Source organism: Crocuta crocuta, unplaced genomic scaffold, assembly GCF_008692635.1.
Source record: "Crocuta crocuta isolate KB4526 unplaced genomic scaffold, BGI_CrCroc_1.0 scaffold26, whole genome shotgun sequence".
NCBI classification, from domain to species: Eukaryota; Metazoa; Chordata; class Mammalia; order Carnivora; family Hyaenidae; genus Crocuta; species Crocuta crocuta.
Window position 1 is genome coordinate 14,885,669 of NW_027532249.1, and position 15,482 is coordinate 14,901,150.

At 43.7% G+C, this 15,482-nt stretch overlaps 1 protein-coding gene across 2 annotated transcripts in view; it reads left to right on the forward strand.

Moving 5' to 3' along the window:
- Positions 1-15,482, forward strand: part of LAMA3 (laminin subunit alpha 3) — a 263,483-nt gene that overhangs the window by 221,582 nt on the left and 26,419 nt on the right. For both annotated transcript variants that reach the window (XM_077778240.1, XM_077778241.1), the window contains 8 exons: positions 308-478; positions 2,598-2,749; positions 2,904-3,066; positions 3,487-3,620; positions 4,653-4,797; positions 8,047-8,166; positions 8,582-8,715; positions 15,119-15,236. In XM_077778240.1, coding sequence (XP_077634366.1) covers positions 308-478; positions 2,598-2,749; positions 2,904-3,066; positions 3,487-3,620; positions 4,653-4,797; positions 8,047-8,166; positions 8,582-8,715; positions 15,119-15,236 — 1,137 coding nt within the window. The remainder of the gene's footprint in view (positions 1-307; positions 479-2,597; positions 2,750-2,903; positions 3,067-3,486; positions 3,621-4,652; positions 4,798-8,046; positions 8,167-8,581; positions 8,716-15,118; positions 15,237-15,482) is intronic.

Consider the following 15,482-nt stretch of genomic DNA (forward strand, 5'->3'; position numbering starts at 1 on the left):
ATGAGAATAATGATGATTTTCATTTCTGGCACAGAGAATTAGATGCACTACTCAAAGACCCTTGGCTGATAAACAGGAAGAACATGGATGCTTTATTACCCAGCCCCTGAAACGGCTTCATGAGTTTATAAGAATGTACCCTCCTTTGCTTCATGAGTTTATAAGAGACATGCACCCTCCTTTGCTCTTTTCACAACAACTGATCTAGAGCCAAAAGGATTCACGTCAGAGGCCCAGGCTACCACTCTGAGCACACCCCCTTTCCTCACAGGAGAATGGCTAGTGCTCTAGCTCTTTTCCCTCACAGGTTGCCGTCCCCATGAGGTTCAATGGTAAATCTGGAGTTGAAGTCCGGCTGCCAAATGACCTAGATGACTTGAAAGGATATACATCTCTTTCTTTGTTTCTCCAAAGACCTGAATCAAGAGAGACTGGGGGTACTGAGAATATGTTCGTGATGTACCTCGGGAATAAAGATGTAAGTATTGCTTTGGCATTTCTCTTATTTTTAAAACAATATGGTTTGGGGTTTTTTTTTAATGTTGGTGATATACTTGCTGCATGGCCACTAAACTTAGTGGTCCGAAACAACAGGAAATATTTATTATTTCATGCTGTTTCTATGGTACAATGTTCAAGAGTACCTTAACCCAGATGGTTCTGATTCAGAGTCTCTCATGAGGTGTCTGTCGAGATGTTCCTGGGGCTGCAGGCCTCAGACGGTTTGACTGAAGCCGGAGATTTGCTTCCAGTTTGGCTCTCTCACATGCCTCGTAAGTCAGTGATGGTTGTGGGCAGGAGGCATCTTCATGCCCCACAGCTGTCTCCATAGGACTATTAAGTGTCCTCACGACTTGGCAGCAGGCTTCCCCGGGAGTGCTGTTGGAATGATCGTGCTGCCATCACCCTGGGGGATGCTGCTATTTGTGGGTTGAATTGTAGCCCGAAACAGTATGGTTTTTGAGACCCATGTCACCAGTGTGTCATAACTTCCAGCTTCCGTTGGCACAGTAGAAAGAAATCTCAGCAACACATCAGTGCATTCTACCAGCTCTAATGGCACCACGGGGGGCCTCCCCTCAATTGCACACTGTTACCTGCTGGCCTTATCTGAGGGAGAGGCCCTGCCCACTGGGCTCAGCATGTGGCACACGTGTGTGTACATGTGAGCACGTACACACCAGGGGTTCAAGATCAGCACCGCTCTGTACACAACCGGGGCAGCAATATCAAGGTCTCATGGAATTCCTTTCAAAACTGTGACCCTGTCCTCAGAATGCCCAGCTGCAGACCCTTAAGTCTGCAGGGGTGGGACCATGGGTGGAGAGTGAAATGAAGCTTCTCCTGCCTAATTAATAAGATGTGCCCCATCTCTTTCTAATTTTAAATTCTTTAAATCACAACTGCCACAGGCATTTTGAACAGTTCATTTTAGCTTTTAGTCCCCCCTCTTAAGTATATTTCTTCAACTTAAGTGTCAGAGGAAAAGGTAATCACTGCCTGGTTTAGCATATAATGACTAGGGGTAAAAAAAAATGTCTGAAACATGGTTCTGGAAAATTCTAGGCAGCTAGAAAGTTGGCTGTCATTAGCATATGTGGTATTTAAAGGTTCCTAAAATTGACACTATTATTAATCACTCTCTCATGCTTTAAAGTGTTGGTACTTTACTTGTAGCTTTGTTGTGACATGACTTTCTGCTTTGTATGTGACAAGATGCACATTACTTTATTCCTTCAACAGATTTGTACCATCTGCCTCCAGGGTGCCACACCCTATATTTATGATAAATGAAAATTGTGTCTTGAATGTAAATTTCATGTTGTGTGTGCCTTTTTCCACAATCTGAAAACGTCCCATGTACTCTAGGTGCCCTATTCTAACAGAGAAGACAGGTATGTATGTAGCTGACCGTGACGATGCCTGTATCAGCTCTAGCTCTAGCTGTTATTTTTTAAAAATTTTTTTTAATGTTTTATTTATTTCGAGAGAGACAGACAGACAGACAGCATGAGCAGAGGAGGGTCAGAGAGAGAGGGAGACACAGAATCTGAAACAGGCTCCAGGCCCTGAGCTGTCAGCACAGAGCCTGCCACGGGGCTCGAACCCATGAACCACAAGATAATGACTGCGAGATCATGACCTGAGCCGAAGTTGGACGCTTAACCAACTGAGCCACCCAGGCGCCCCACAGGCTCTAGCTGTTGTAACAGAGGCAGGCACAAAGTGTTAAAAGATCCTCACACAGTACAGGGAGAACAAAAATGACCAATCTCCCTTTCCAGACTACACTCTAGTGGAGACCTGAGTCCATATCCGGTTCATCTTTATAGCAAGTGCTTAGCAAATATTTGGAGATTGAGTGGATGGGGGTGTGAATATGTGCATGCAAAAAACCAAGAGCAAAGAGCGTGCAGGCATTATTGCTTAACTGTTCTGTCTGTATATTCTGTGCAAGGAGGTACCCCATTCATTCCATCTTCCCAAGGCTTATTATGTAAAACTCATTAGATATTTGAGATACACTCTCCTGGGATGGGGAGTGCAGAGACACAGTGTGCGTGTGAAGTGCGCTGAGGTGGCCTTTCTGTCTCCAGGCCTCCAGGGACTACATCGGCATGGCGGTTGTAGACGGCAGGCTTACGTGTGTCTACAACCTGGGAGAGCAGGAGTCTGAACTCCAAGTGGACCAGAGCTTGACTGAGAGCGAAACTCAGGAGGCAGTTATGGACCGGGTGAAATTTCAGAGGTACGAGTCCCACTGACCACTGCTCTTTCTTAATCTGACCCACACTCGCCAAACTCCCGTGGTATGTACTGCTGAACCCCATTTTCAGTATCTTGGCTTTGACTTCTTCAATTTTTGTATAATTTACAAATATACTTTATTTATTTTTAAACAGAATTTATCAGTTTGCAAGGCTCAATTACACCAAAAAAGCCACATCCAGTAAACCCGGAATATCCCAATTCCATGAAATGGATAATGGAAATAGCAACACCCTCCTCAATCTGGATCCTGAAGATGTTGTATTTTATGTTGGAGGTTACCCATCTGACTTTAGAGTAAGTGTCAATGTTATTTCACGGACTGAAAATATTTAAATTTTAATTTGACATAATGACCCCCATCTCTATTTTAATTATCCATTATATAGAAATGGATTTAACTAGCTATGCTTAAAGCATATCCAAGGATAAATGCTAACACTTCTCGAGCACTTCCTCTGTGTAGTGATCTAGATATAAGCATATTAATTTAAATTAATTATTATTTAAAGGCATTATCACTATTCCCATTTCACAGATGAGGAAACTGAGACAGAGAGGATTAAGAACTTGCCCAAGGTCAGGCATCTGATGAGTAGCAAAGCCAGGGTCCCTGTGTCCAAGGTCCCCTATGCTACAGGGACAGTTAAAAGTGATGGATTCATACTGTTTCTTGGTCGACCTGATTGAATTAGGTTTCCTGTTTCCTTTGTTTAGCTTCCTGCTAGACTGAGGTTCCCTCCATACAAAGGTTGTATTGAACTGGATGACCTCAATGAAAATGTTCTGAGCTTGTACAACTTCAAAAAAACCTTCAATCTCAACACAACTGAGGTAGAGCCTTGTAGAAGGTAAATAAAACCAGGAACCAGTGTCTCTGTAACTGTGATTTTGGTAACTTGCAGTTATTTTACATATCATAAGGGAGTGGGCCAGTAAGATGTGGTTGATATCAGGGATAGCGTTAGGCCAATAGATCTGAAATTATGATTGCGTGCCACACTGCTAAACCACTCCTAAAGTTTCTTCATTGGCATAAAACACTAGATCTATGGAGTTTTCTCCATTTTGAAAAAAAGAAACCCTTCTTAAATGTTTGGTGCCTCCTACCACAAAATATTCAGTATTAGATGGTACCTGATTCAGACACAATATTATATATTTATGTTGCAAAAAAAAAAATTTGTCTGCAAAGGGCACCATGACTCTGACACCTGGACCTCTTTGAAAATTGCTGTCTTGAACTCCTGACTTCCCTAGAGTTAAAAGGATTTGGACAGACTGTTTATTACTCAGAATAAACTTATATTTCAAGTTAACAATTTTTTACATTTCAAAGTCTTCAGCTGCAAGGCCACATCTTGCTAAGTAGATAGTTCCTAAATAAACAGTTATGAGGAGACTCTTAACTATTATCTTTTTTAAAAGTATTTATATCTTTTTTAAGTTTATTTTTATTTTGAGAGAAAGAGGGAGCATGTGCACATGGGAGAGGGGCAGAGAGATAGGGAGGGAGAGAGAATCCCAAGCAGGTTGTGCACTAACGCAGATCCCCATGCGGGGCTTGATCTCACCAACTGTGAGATCATGACCTGAGCTGAAATCAAGAGTCAGATGCTTAACCCACTGAGCCACCCAGGTGCCCTGTAACTGTTAACTTTTTTGAGCTAGGGTTTGATTTCCATAGAGTATAAGATCACCTCCGGGACAAACAGCTAGCTATTTTAACATTCTAAAGATGTTTTCTCTTTAACAAAATCATGACAGCTATGTTGCGCAGGCTTTGCTCTGTGTTGTAGATAGCAGCATCTCCTATTAATAAGCCCTCTTGAGTGGTGGTCCTTTGCTGCTGTGTTCTAACATGTCGTCCTTTATGTTGACAGGAGAAAGGAAGAATCAGACAAAAATTATTTTGAAGGTACAGGCTATGCTCGAATTCCAACTCAACCAAATGCTCCCTTCCCAACCTTTTCACAAACGATTCAAACCACCGTGGATAGAGGTTTGCTGTTCTTTGCAGAAAACCAGGTATTCTATGGTAAACATCAAACATGACTGAATATGTCCATTCGGTTCAGCAACTTCAGGGTAGCTGGGTGTTTAAAAAGAACTAACTAGATCTGAAAAAACGTTCAAGTGTTACCTGCATCTTTTCTCTCGGCCCAACGCTGCTTTCTTTGACTATGGGAGTGTATGTTTTCATGAAGCAAGTAATTCAGAATTTGAGAACGTGCCCCCCAAACATGCCATTGCCGGTTTTATTGCTGTTTGCCTCATAATCTATGTATTTGGCCTAAAATCAGGTGATGACCTCCCAGGGCCTCTGAGAGCCAGACTGTTTGACTTCCTGCTGTTTGCATCTTAGTCCGACTCTCACCAGACTGTGGAAGTACGTCTCTATCACTTGATCCCTGGCTTCCCAAGAGTTGCAAGCGTCTCTGTTTTCAGGCAGCTGAGGTTTCTGGAGGCCATTCTTAAGTCTAGTTTGGAGAAATCCAAAGGGACTCTCTAAGTGATGGTCAGCGCCATCTGCTGGGGGATGGACCTGGCTTGACCGCTCCTGGAAAGTACTGCCTTCTGTGGTTGCTCTGTGGGTCAGCCCATGGGATCTCTGTCTGAGAACGTGGGATTGATAAGGGGGTTTGACCAGCCCCTCCCACCTGCAGGCTGGGGATACAGACCTGATCCAACCTTCCTCTCTGACACTAGTCTTGACCCTCTGGGAGATTCAAAGGATGAACCAGTTCGGAGCGTTTGGGAAGGTCCTGACCTACCTATAGAATGCAGGGAGCTGAGCAGTCACCCAGCGTCTTCAGGTGGTTGTTTTCCAAAACAAGGTCTTCTTTGTACTACACTTTGAAGTTCTTGGATACTGAGAACCAGAAATGCTATTCATATGAGAAGAAAATATATGGAATGCTATTCGTAACCAGAGAAGAGAAAATGATTTTGAGCATTGCTATGCTCATTACTCAGTGAGTCGATGTGACTCTGTTGTTTTGAGTGTAATGAACCCTGACTGGCTCCCAAGAACAAGGTTTAGGATTGAAATAAGGACTGATGTTCCTTTTAAGTAAGGACTCTGTCAGTAAGCTTCCAAAAGAGGCCCTCTTGTCATTAGGGAACTGTGGAAGAATAAACTTTCAAGCCCTATATCAGAAATTCCTCAGTGTATCATTTTTTCAAGTTCATTTAATTGATTTTGAGAGGGAGAGAGAGAGAGAGTGAGGAGGGGCAGGGAGAGAGAAAGAGAATCCCAAGCAGGCTCCGTGCTAACAGCAGGGCTCAAACCCATGAACCGCAAGATGATGACCTGAGCCTAAATCAAGAGTCAGATGCTTAACTGACTGAGTCACGTAGGCGCTCCTCAGCATATCTTTCTAAGGAAAGATCTGTTTCAAGTATGGGCCCTTTGCAGTGATGGGGATGCAGTTACAGCCAAGACAGACACAGCTGCTGCCCTCAAGGACCTTGTATTCTAGAAGGGAGGACACGTTTAACAAAGCCATACTCATTCATGGGTTCATTAATGCATCACAATGGCCATGAGTGGTATAGAGGAAAAGTGTGGGGTGAATGAAGATGTATACAAGAATTTCTTGAGCAAAGGATGGATAATCTGAGACCTGGAGGAAAGTAGAAGACAGTATTTGAAGACAGGGCAGAAGGGTGATCCCTATGGGGAATGCAGCACAAAGAAGACTTGGAAGTGGGAAGGGCAGGGGGCACTCAGGGACAGAACAGTGGCCCTTGTGGCTGCAGCACAGAGAGAGAACATGGGGAAACAAAGGTGAAGGGGCGATCAGAGCCTCACAACATGTGCTGGGGAGTCAGGGCTCTGTCGTGAGAGCAAAGGAGGATGATGAAACAGGCCTGCACTGACATTTGCCACAGAGTTAGCTGTCTCGCTTCAGAGTGGCAAGTGGCAAGAGGGGGTGCCTGTGTGGCTCAGTCGGTTGGGCATCTGACTGTTGACTTTGACTCAGGTCATGGTTTCACTGCTCATGGGTTCGAGCCCAGTGTTGGGCTCTGCACTAAGTGTGGAGACTGCTCTCCCTCTCTCTGCTCCTCCCCTGAGCACTCTCACTCTCTAAGAATCAATAAATAAATTTTAAAAAAGGGACAGAGCAGATGTGGGAAGGACAGTGCATTATTGCTGTGTAGTGCAGCTAAAGAAGCGTGGCTGAGGAGCGCCGGGGGGGCTCAATTGGTTAAGTGTCTGATTTCGGCTCAGGTCATGATCTTATGGTTTGCGAGTTATGCTGACAGTGCAGAGCCTACTTGGGGTTCTCTCTCTTTTCCTTTCTGTCCCTCCCCTACTCACTCTTTCCCTCTCTCAAAATAAATAAGCTTAAAAATATTAATAAAAAAAGAGAAGTGTGGCTGAGACTCGGTGACGTGAAATGGAGAGAGTTAAGAAATGGTGGAACCAACAAGATTTGATTGGAAGAGAGAAATGATTAAGAGTGACTCCTAGTAGATTTGTGGTTGGCTCAGCAAGGGGGTTCCTGGTGAGAGAGCGAAAGGAGGGGAGAGAGCGGTGGGAAGGGCAGAGAGTCAGGCTTGGCAGCTGAGAGGCATGGAGAGGCAAGTAGATCCCAAGCTCTGCTTGAGATATTCAGAATTTGAGTGTGTGCAGTAACAATAAAGTAATCAGATGTGCAGATCTGGCCCTGGGAAGTCAGGTCTAGGCTGGAGAGAAGCATCTGGGCTTCGTGGGCACACACATGCATTGGGGCTACAGAAGTGACTCTAACTTTGAGGCAGAGAGAGGGTGGAAGGGAAGACGAGGTCCTCTTAGGGCCCTCGGGGATCCCTTCATACTCAAATGGAAGGATGGGATGCTCGAGGGGGTTGAGCCAGCAAATGAGATGGACACATAGCAATAAGTCAGCAAGCAGATGGTGGCAAACGTCTGGGGCCATACCTCTCTGTAAAAGGTAGCAGCCATCTTTGTAAATGATATTAATGATCTGTGTCTTTTCACTTTCCATTCGCACATGCTCCTTATGGAGCGTATGAAACAAAATCATGATAATAGCTACATTTAGTGTCTTTCCTGTGGGCCAGCCACTGTGCATGATGTCGAACACCACTCATAGTATTTAACCATCATACCCATCCCAGCAATGGGATATTACAGCACTATTGTCCCTGTTAACTGAGGGGGTGGCTGAAGCTGAGAACAGTTGGTAACTTGAGAGTAACCTGAATTCCAGCCCTCTAGGTAGTCTTCGGTGGAATCTTCTGGTAATCTACATTGTTTCCGTGCTCTAGGATCACTTCATATCTCTAAATATAGAAGATGGCAAACTCCTGGTGCGGTACAAACTGAATTCAGAGCCACCAAAAGAACAAGGAGGTACCCACACTGTCAACGACGGAAAAGACCACTCGGTACATCCTTTGAGTATGCTCACGTGAATTGTTAAATGTCCTCAGCCCTTTAGAATTAAGTCAGTGCCAGGACATTTTTCTATTACCAGACTAACTTAACAGTTATTAAAAGTTGAGGGATACATCTTTCAAAATCTGAATATTTGGGCATGAAATATATGTGTGTGCATGTATATGTATATATACACATATGCACATGCATATATATGGCATATATAAAACATGATTAATTTCAAATGCAAACATTTCTATTAAGATGTTTTAATATTATATTTTTATCCAAAAGTGCTGTGGTTCAGTCTTACTATGTTCATAATGAATCTGAAGGAAATAAAAACATAATATCCCTGAACCACGGTGAATAGCATTGCTTTAATTTCCCATTGCTTGCTGACTCATCTGTTATTTATTTTAGATACAGATAAAAATCAGGAAGGCCCAAAAACTCATGTGGATAAATGGGAATCCTCCAAATATTATAATTGAAGGTGAAATATTCGATTTCAGCACGTATTATCTGGGAGGAATTCCAATTTCGATCAGGGAAAGGTAAGACGATGTAAAACAAAACAAAAAACAAAGAAGCAGAAGTTACCTCTCTGAATGGTTATGATTACTAATGATTAGTTTGCCTTTTCAAATTCCAGCAGCCAAGGCAAAAAGTCTAACTTCTTAGTATTAACAGTGTTAGCCAACAGAGAAAAGCAGGCTGTGAACACTGGATAATGGGACTGGCCACTGAAAGGAGAGTGAGAGAAGTGTGGGTCACCCCCTCCCCCCATGTGTCATTCATAGGAAGAGAGAAACCATAGGGAATATGGTTAGTGTTGACGGTGCTGCCTATAAGAATGGAGGTGGGGCCCCTTTAAGGTAGCATAGGAAAGCGCAGGCAGTTCAGTGGCCTGGCCCGCAGCACTGGGGGCTGAAGGCTGGGGCTGCTGCCTTCCAGAAGCATCTCTAGAATGTAAGGCATGTTTGTATTACTTGGCCTTCTGTGTTATCAAGTACTGAACAGGTGCCTCACTACTTCTTGGATAACGAAGATATGGATGAATTAATTTAATCTGAGAGGAAGTGAAGCTTAATCTGAATGAGAAAAAAACCACTTCAAGAATGTGCTTAAAAATAACTTTTATTTAAACTTGTTTGTATCCTCCCAAAAGGATTTTAAAAACTGATGATAGGGGCACCTGGGTGGCTCAGTTGTTTACGTGTCTGACCTTGGCTCAGGTCATGATCTTGGAGTTCAAGGATTTGAGCCCCGCATCGGGCTCTGTGCTGACAGCTCAGAGCCTGGAGCCTGCTTTGGATTCTTTCGCCCTCTCTCTCTCTGCCCCTACCCTGCTCCTCTGTCTTTCTCTGTCTCTCAAAAATAAATTAACATTAAATAGCGGATGATAGTGTGTAGAAAGATTCCCTGGAAGAGTTAGTACAGACTCACAACTGAGTTAAGAGTACTCCTCCGTGAAACAGTGTTTATTATGATTATTTTTATATCAGATCTGAGGATAGTGAACTCTTTTTCTAACGTATAAGTCAGGTGAAAGAAGTACTAGATGTGGTTTATGAGGTGTTGTGTGTAGGTGGTCTTTCTTCAAGAATCCTTATACATGTGGCACCTGTCCATCCACAGTAAAGAGGAACTAATATTCATTTTAAAGTTCTTAAAGGTTACCCTCAAAGATGAAAATACAGGTGAGAAAACTTGGCACTTAATAGAATTTGGGAGTGACTGTCTTCGATTTTTTGAACTAGAAAGGACCTTGCATGGGATGTAACCTCTGAATTTCATAGATGAAAAAATTGAGAGCCAAAGAGTGCTGTTCATATTTAGTGTCATCAATATTAAATATCAGTTCAGACATGAATTACTATTATTCACGATCAATGATCTTGATTTTATTCAATTAAATGTGATAAAGTAGGTTAAGGAAGTCAGCCCCACTGTGCACATCTGAGGGTCCCATTTATTCATTACAAGGTACTCACTGAGTGTCTAGTGATGTCGGGCGGCGTGGCTGGTGCTGGCGAGGCAATGCTGAACAGGCCAGGACCTCAAGTATAGCAGATGAGAGACCATAGATTATGGCAGGTGCCACGAGAGGGGAAGCTCGGGTCCTGCGGATCCTTTGGAGGGATCTTAATCCAGCTGGAGGCATCGAGAAGGTGCTCTCTGGCTAGGACCTGAAATACAGGAGCAGTCAACATATGTAAAGCACCAAAGGGTGGAGAAAGCGCAAACTCCCAAGGAACTGGAGGACCCTGGTGCAGCAGGCCGGGGATGCCACCTGGGGCTGGCGTGGGATGCAGGGGCCAGAACACAGAGGACCTTGAAGGTCACAGGAAGACAGCCGTCGCTGGGGGAATACCAGCAGAGAAAGGACATTATCAATTTCAACTCCTCAGGAGCTCACTCTGGTGCAGGGTAGAGACTGGATTCAAGAGGGAAAAGGCAGAGGCAGGTAGAGCAGCTGGAAGGTGAGCACATTCACAGAGCTGAGAGATGAGGGCAGCCGCAGGGAAAGAGCCATGCACATAAGGCAAAGGGGGATGCTTAAGATCATTAGGACAGTGAATGAATGATTGGTTGGGTTTGGGGACGCAGTAGAAAAGTGCTCAAGGGTGACGCCTGGGTTTTCTCCAGCATTTGGGCGGATGGCCAGCACTGGCAGGGAGGCAAGGGGATGGCTTCAGTCTGAGACGGACTGAGTCCCAGGAACCTGAGAGCAGGTGGAAATGCCAGAAAGCAGTTGGACAAAGGCCTGGACCTCTACAGAGAAGTCTGGGCTGGACAAATGGTGGATGCTGCTCAGGTGGAGGTGTTGGTCAAGGTTACAGGGCAGGCAGGCTCATCCAGAGCACTGAGGAATTCTCAAAGACAAGAAAGAAGCTACTGGTTAGTGGTTTGCATTTGTGCAGAGCTAGCAAAAGGCCCACGGATAGCGACGTGGGCGCCAGTGAGTCAGGGTTTACGAGGAAACGGTAGTGGGTGATAATCAAAGGAAGTCATTCTAGTCTTGGCTCAGCCACCAAAGAGCAGTGTGACTTTGAGTGAAGTCAGCACTCAGCCTTTCTTTGCCTTATCATCCCTATGCATTTATGAAATACATACACGGAGAGGCACCTGGGTGGCTCAGTCGGTTAAGTGTCTGACTTTTGATTTCTGCTCAGGTCATGATCTCGTGGTGTGTGGATTCAAGCCCCGTGTTGGGTTCTCTGCTCTGACAGCAGAACCCACTTCAGATTCTTCCTCTCTCTCTGACTTTACCCTGCGCTCACTCTCTCTGTCTCTCTCAAAATTAAAAAAAGAAAGAAATACATATATAGATATAGTTATGCATATACAGATAGAAGTACATACAGAATTTTTCTAGTAATCTGTCATAGAATTTTCCAAACAAGAGACTACTTCTTTTCCTAGGCAAGTTTATATTTTGAGTTTTTACTAAAATCATAAGAACATCTGGGACACCTGGGTGGCTCATTCAGTTAAGCATCGAATTATTGATTTCGGCTTAGGTCATGATCCCAGAGTTGTGGGATGGAGCCCTGAGTCAGCCTGCTTAAGATTCATTCTCTCCCTCTCTCTGCCGCTCCCCCACTCACTCTCTCATGCTGTCTCTCTCTCTGTCAAAAAAAAAAAAAAAAAGAACATGGAAAATGTAAGAGATAGAAGACAGTCAAAAGAGTTCACTGGCCTTTTACTCCTTTGCAAATAAAATGCTAAACAATATTGGCTATTTCTGACCCTGCTTAATCCCTCTGGTGACATCTTTGATGGTCCTGAGAGTCTTGAATCTCCCTTCTGACATGGGTCACTGGGGGGCGGGTGGGCAGAGCGGAGTCCTACTAAATATTCACGGCCAAACTCTGTGGGGCAGGCAGACAATTCTTGTAAAGGAGGGAGGTGTTCTGACTCCTGCATAAGAGGAAGGCCCTTAGAGACAGTAGTACTTAAACCTAGTTTGGAAAGAAGGAAGCCAGTTGAATCTCTAATTGAAGCAGTCCTGACCAAGAGATTTTGTGAGTGCCCTGTTCTCTCCTCTCTCTCTATAATGTATCTCCGTGGGGGTGGGGACCCCTATCTTGGAATGGCTTGTTTAGGATTACAATCAGAAATCATAATCAGTTAATCCCATCTGCTTCCTATGAGAAGAGAAAATCACCCTGATAATGTCAGAGGCTCTCAAGCAACAGGAAATCTTTCCTGAGGAAAGACCTACACCATTGTGTCAGTGTAATAATAAACCATTAAAATGAAAATAGTAATTTTTTTAATGTTTTTTTTTTTTTTGAGAGACAGAGAGTGAGCAGGGAAGGGGCAGAGAGAGAGGGAGACACAAAATCCAAAGCAGGCTCCAGGCTCTGAGCTGTCAGCACAGAGCCCGATGCAGGGCTTGAACTCAAGAACTGCAAAACCATGACCCGAGCTGAAGTCACCCACTTAACTGACTGAGCCACCCAGGTGCCCTGAAAATAATAATTCTTAAAGCAAAAATCAGTCAAGGATCTATTGGACATATACTCAATACCCAGCACTGAGGTTTGGATTACATTTGGCTCTTACTGCTCTGAAATCTGCCAGGTTTGGACCAGCTCGGTGTTTGTGAATAGATTGGCCCACAGTACATGTACATAGCTCAGTGCGCAAATCCATTCATTCAGCAGCCCGCATCCCTAGACAATCACGTTCCTCTTGCAAGTGTGTTCAGCCCTTGCATCCTGGACTCAGTGTGGAATTCTAGGCCTTCAGACGAGCCAGAGGAACAAGGACACCTCAAAGAATAGTGGAAATAAACCTTCCATCTTAACACCTCTGCTGTAGATATCTGTTTTATAGGAAAAAGTCACTGTTCTTCCAAGTGCTGGAAGTACACAAACTGTGTAAGTGTAAAGAGCAAGGACTGCGAATCACACTTGTTTGGGTGACACACTGACCGCTCAGGTCCCAGCACTCAGGTGGCCACCTTCCTGCCACATGACCTTGGACAAGTTGCTTAAGCTCCGCACGCCTCCCCATGCTACCTCTGGGACATGGTCAGAGTATCTACCTATCTCTTGGGGCGGGGTGAGGATTCAGAGTGGGTCAGAGTCAGCCAGGCAGGTGGTAAGAGCTCAGTCAATGTTAGAGAAGAAAACACCTCCCTAGGAAGGTTCTGGTGGGGCTGGAATAATGGTGCCTCTCACAGAATAGGTGCTCCACATCCGCCAGCTTCCTGTCTTCCCCACTTTGCTTTTCTGCTGCCTTCTTCCTTGGACTTATACTTGATGGAAAAAAGGACATCATGGGATGGTGATGGTCTAAACCATGTGCAAAGCCCACAGAGAATGGATTTTAAAATATGTGTAAATAGACAAACTCCAGGAATTAATAGAAACTTTCTTTTCCAAGGCAAAAAAAGCGTCATCTTTAAAATAATTAAGCTCAAGCTGCAATACCAGCGGGATTAGTTTCTTCCTTTTCCTTCTAATGAAATTTAATTGTATGCATATTACATGCAACTCAACTATTTATAATGGTTTGAATAAGAATGAATGCAGATATCTTTCCATTTAGAAAGGTGAGCTGCCTTAGGGATTTGTAAGGAAATAAGCTTTGGGTTTTTCTTAGTTACATCATTTGTTTAAGGAACACAAATATTTGCCTGGACTCCAGTCAGTTCATGTGTGTTAATGTTTTATGTGAAGTCAGCTCCAGACAGATCCAAAAGTCAAATCAAAAGGGAAATGCAAAAAGAAAAAAAAAAAAAGAAAGAAAGAAAGAAAAGAAAAAAAGGAGGGGGGAATGCCAAGGTAGCCACATAGGCAGAGCTGCTGCTGAAAGAAATTCCTGTCGTTATGACTGCAGTCATATGGAGAGAGTTACTCACCCCGACATCTCATGTGGAGTCCTTGCTCTATACCGGGCATCATTTGCATGTGTTACACATATTAGCCCATTTAAATTCATGACAACCTGATAAAACAGATAAACGTGTTCCCATCGTAGAAATGAGCAGAGGCACAGAGTAGTTCAGTCACCTGCTCAAACAGCAGGGACCGGGCTTGAACCCAGGAAGTCTGGGTGCAGAGCCCTCCTCTCTAGTGCAGCAGAAAACACCTCCTGCACTCTCACAACTGCATGCCATACCTGGTGCATTCACTTTTTGTTGTCGTTGTCTGTTTATTTTTAAGAGCTAGAGCACAAGCGGGGGAGGGGCAGAGAGAGGGAGACACAGAATCTGAAGCAGTCTCCAAGCTCTGAGCTGTCAACACAGAGCCTAACGCGGGGCTTGAACCCCTGAACCCTGAGATCATGACCTGCACCCAAATTGGATGCTTAACTCACTGAGCCACCCAGTCGGTCCACATGAACTTGATTAATCCTCACAGTGCTTTCCATTGTTCCGACCTGGCATTAATTCAATACCAAGCCACATTTTTCATCATTGACTAGAACACAAATGTAACAATTTGTTTCTACTGAGTTAATGGTGACTAACTTAAAAGTGTGTAGAAAAAAAGAGCAAAGAGTTTTCTAGAGCATTCTTGGCTCTAATAAATGACTTCTTTATATATTAATATATATTTATATAATATTTATAGTATATTAATTTGTTAATATACTTCCTATTCACCATGTACCACTATGACTTTGGAAGGGAGAGGATTCTACATCTTGTACATTTTCTGTCTCTATGCTTTTTAAGGACACTGGTCATTCTTCTGTCAGCACTATTATGTTTATTTTTAAAGCTGAGAATGCAGAATCACACCGAAAGGAAGTCGGTGTTCTCAGCTTCACGAAATAAGTAGTGTTATAGAAGTCCCATGGAAACAGATTTTTATGAAAACCCATAAAATACATACCTGTTCATGGGTGAAAAGTAGCAGACAAAGTAGAGAGTTTCAGCTCCAATTCTCAGACAAGCCTGGTCTGGTACACATCTTCCTTTTTCGTACCCCAAATTAGGTTTAACATTTCTACACCTGCTTTCCGAGGCTGCATGAAAAACCTGAAGAAAACTACTGGTGTTGTTAGGTTGAATGACACTGTGGGAGTAACAAAAAAATGCTCAGAAGACTGGAAGGTGAGTATTCAAAACCTTGTAGAGAAGGACTGCTCCCCAACCAACCTATCTTTGGTATTCATTTATGCATTAACTTTCGAGTCTTCCCAGTTGCGCACAAAATTACAATGAACTGGTTTGTTTATACTCCCCTCATATTTGCAAGATACAGAACCCCTTCAGGTATGCACGTTAAATACGTAGGAAGAAAGGAATACCGACTATACACACAAAAGCGCTGATGATTGGTAAATTATCATGCAGAAA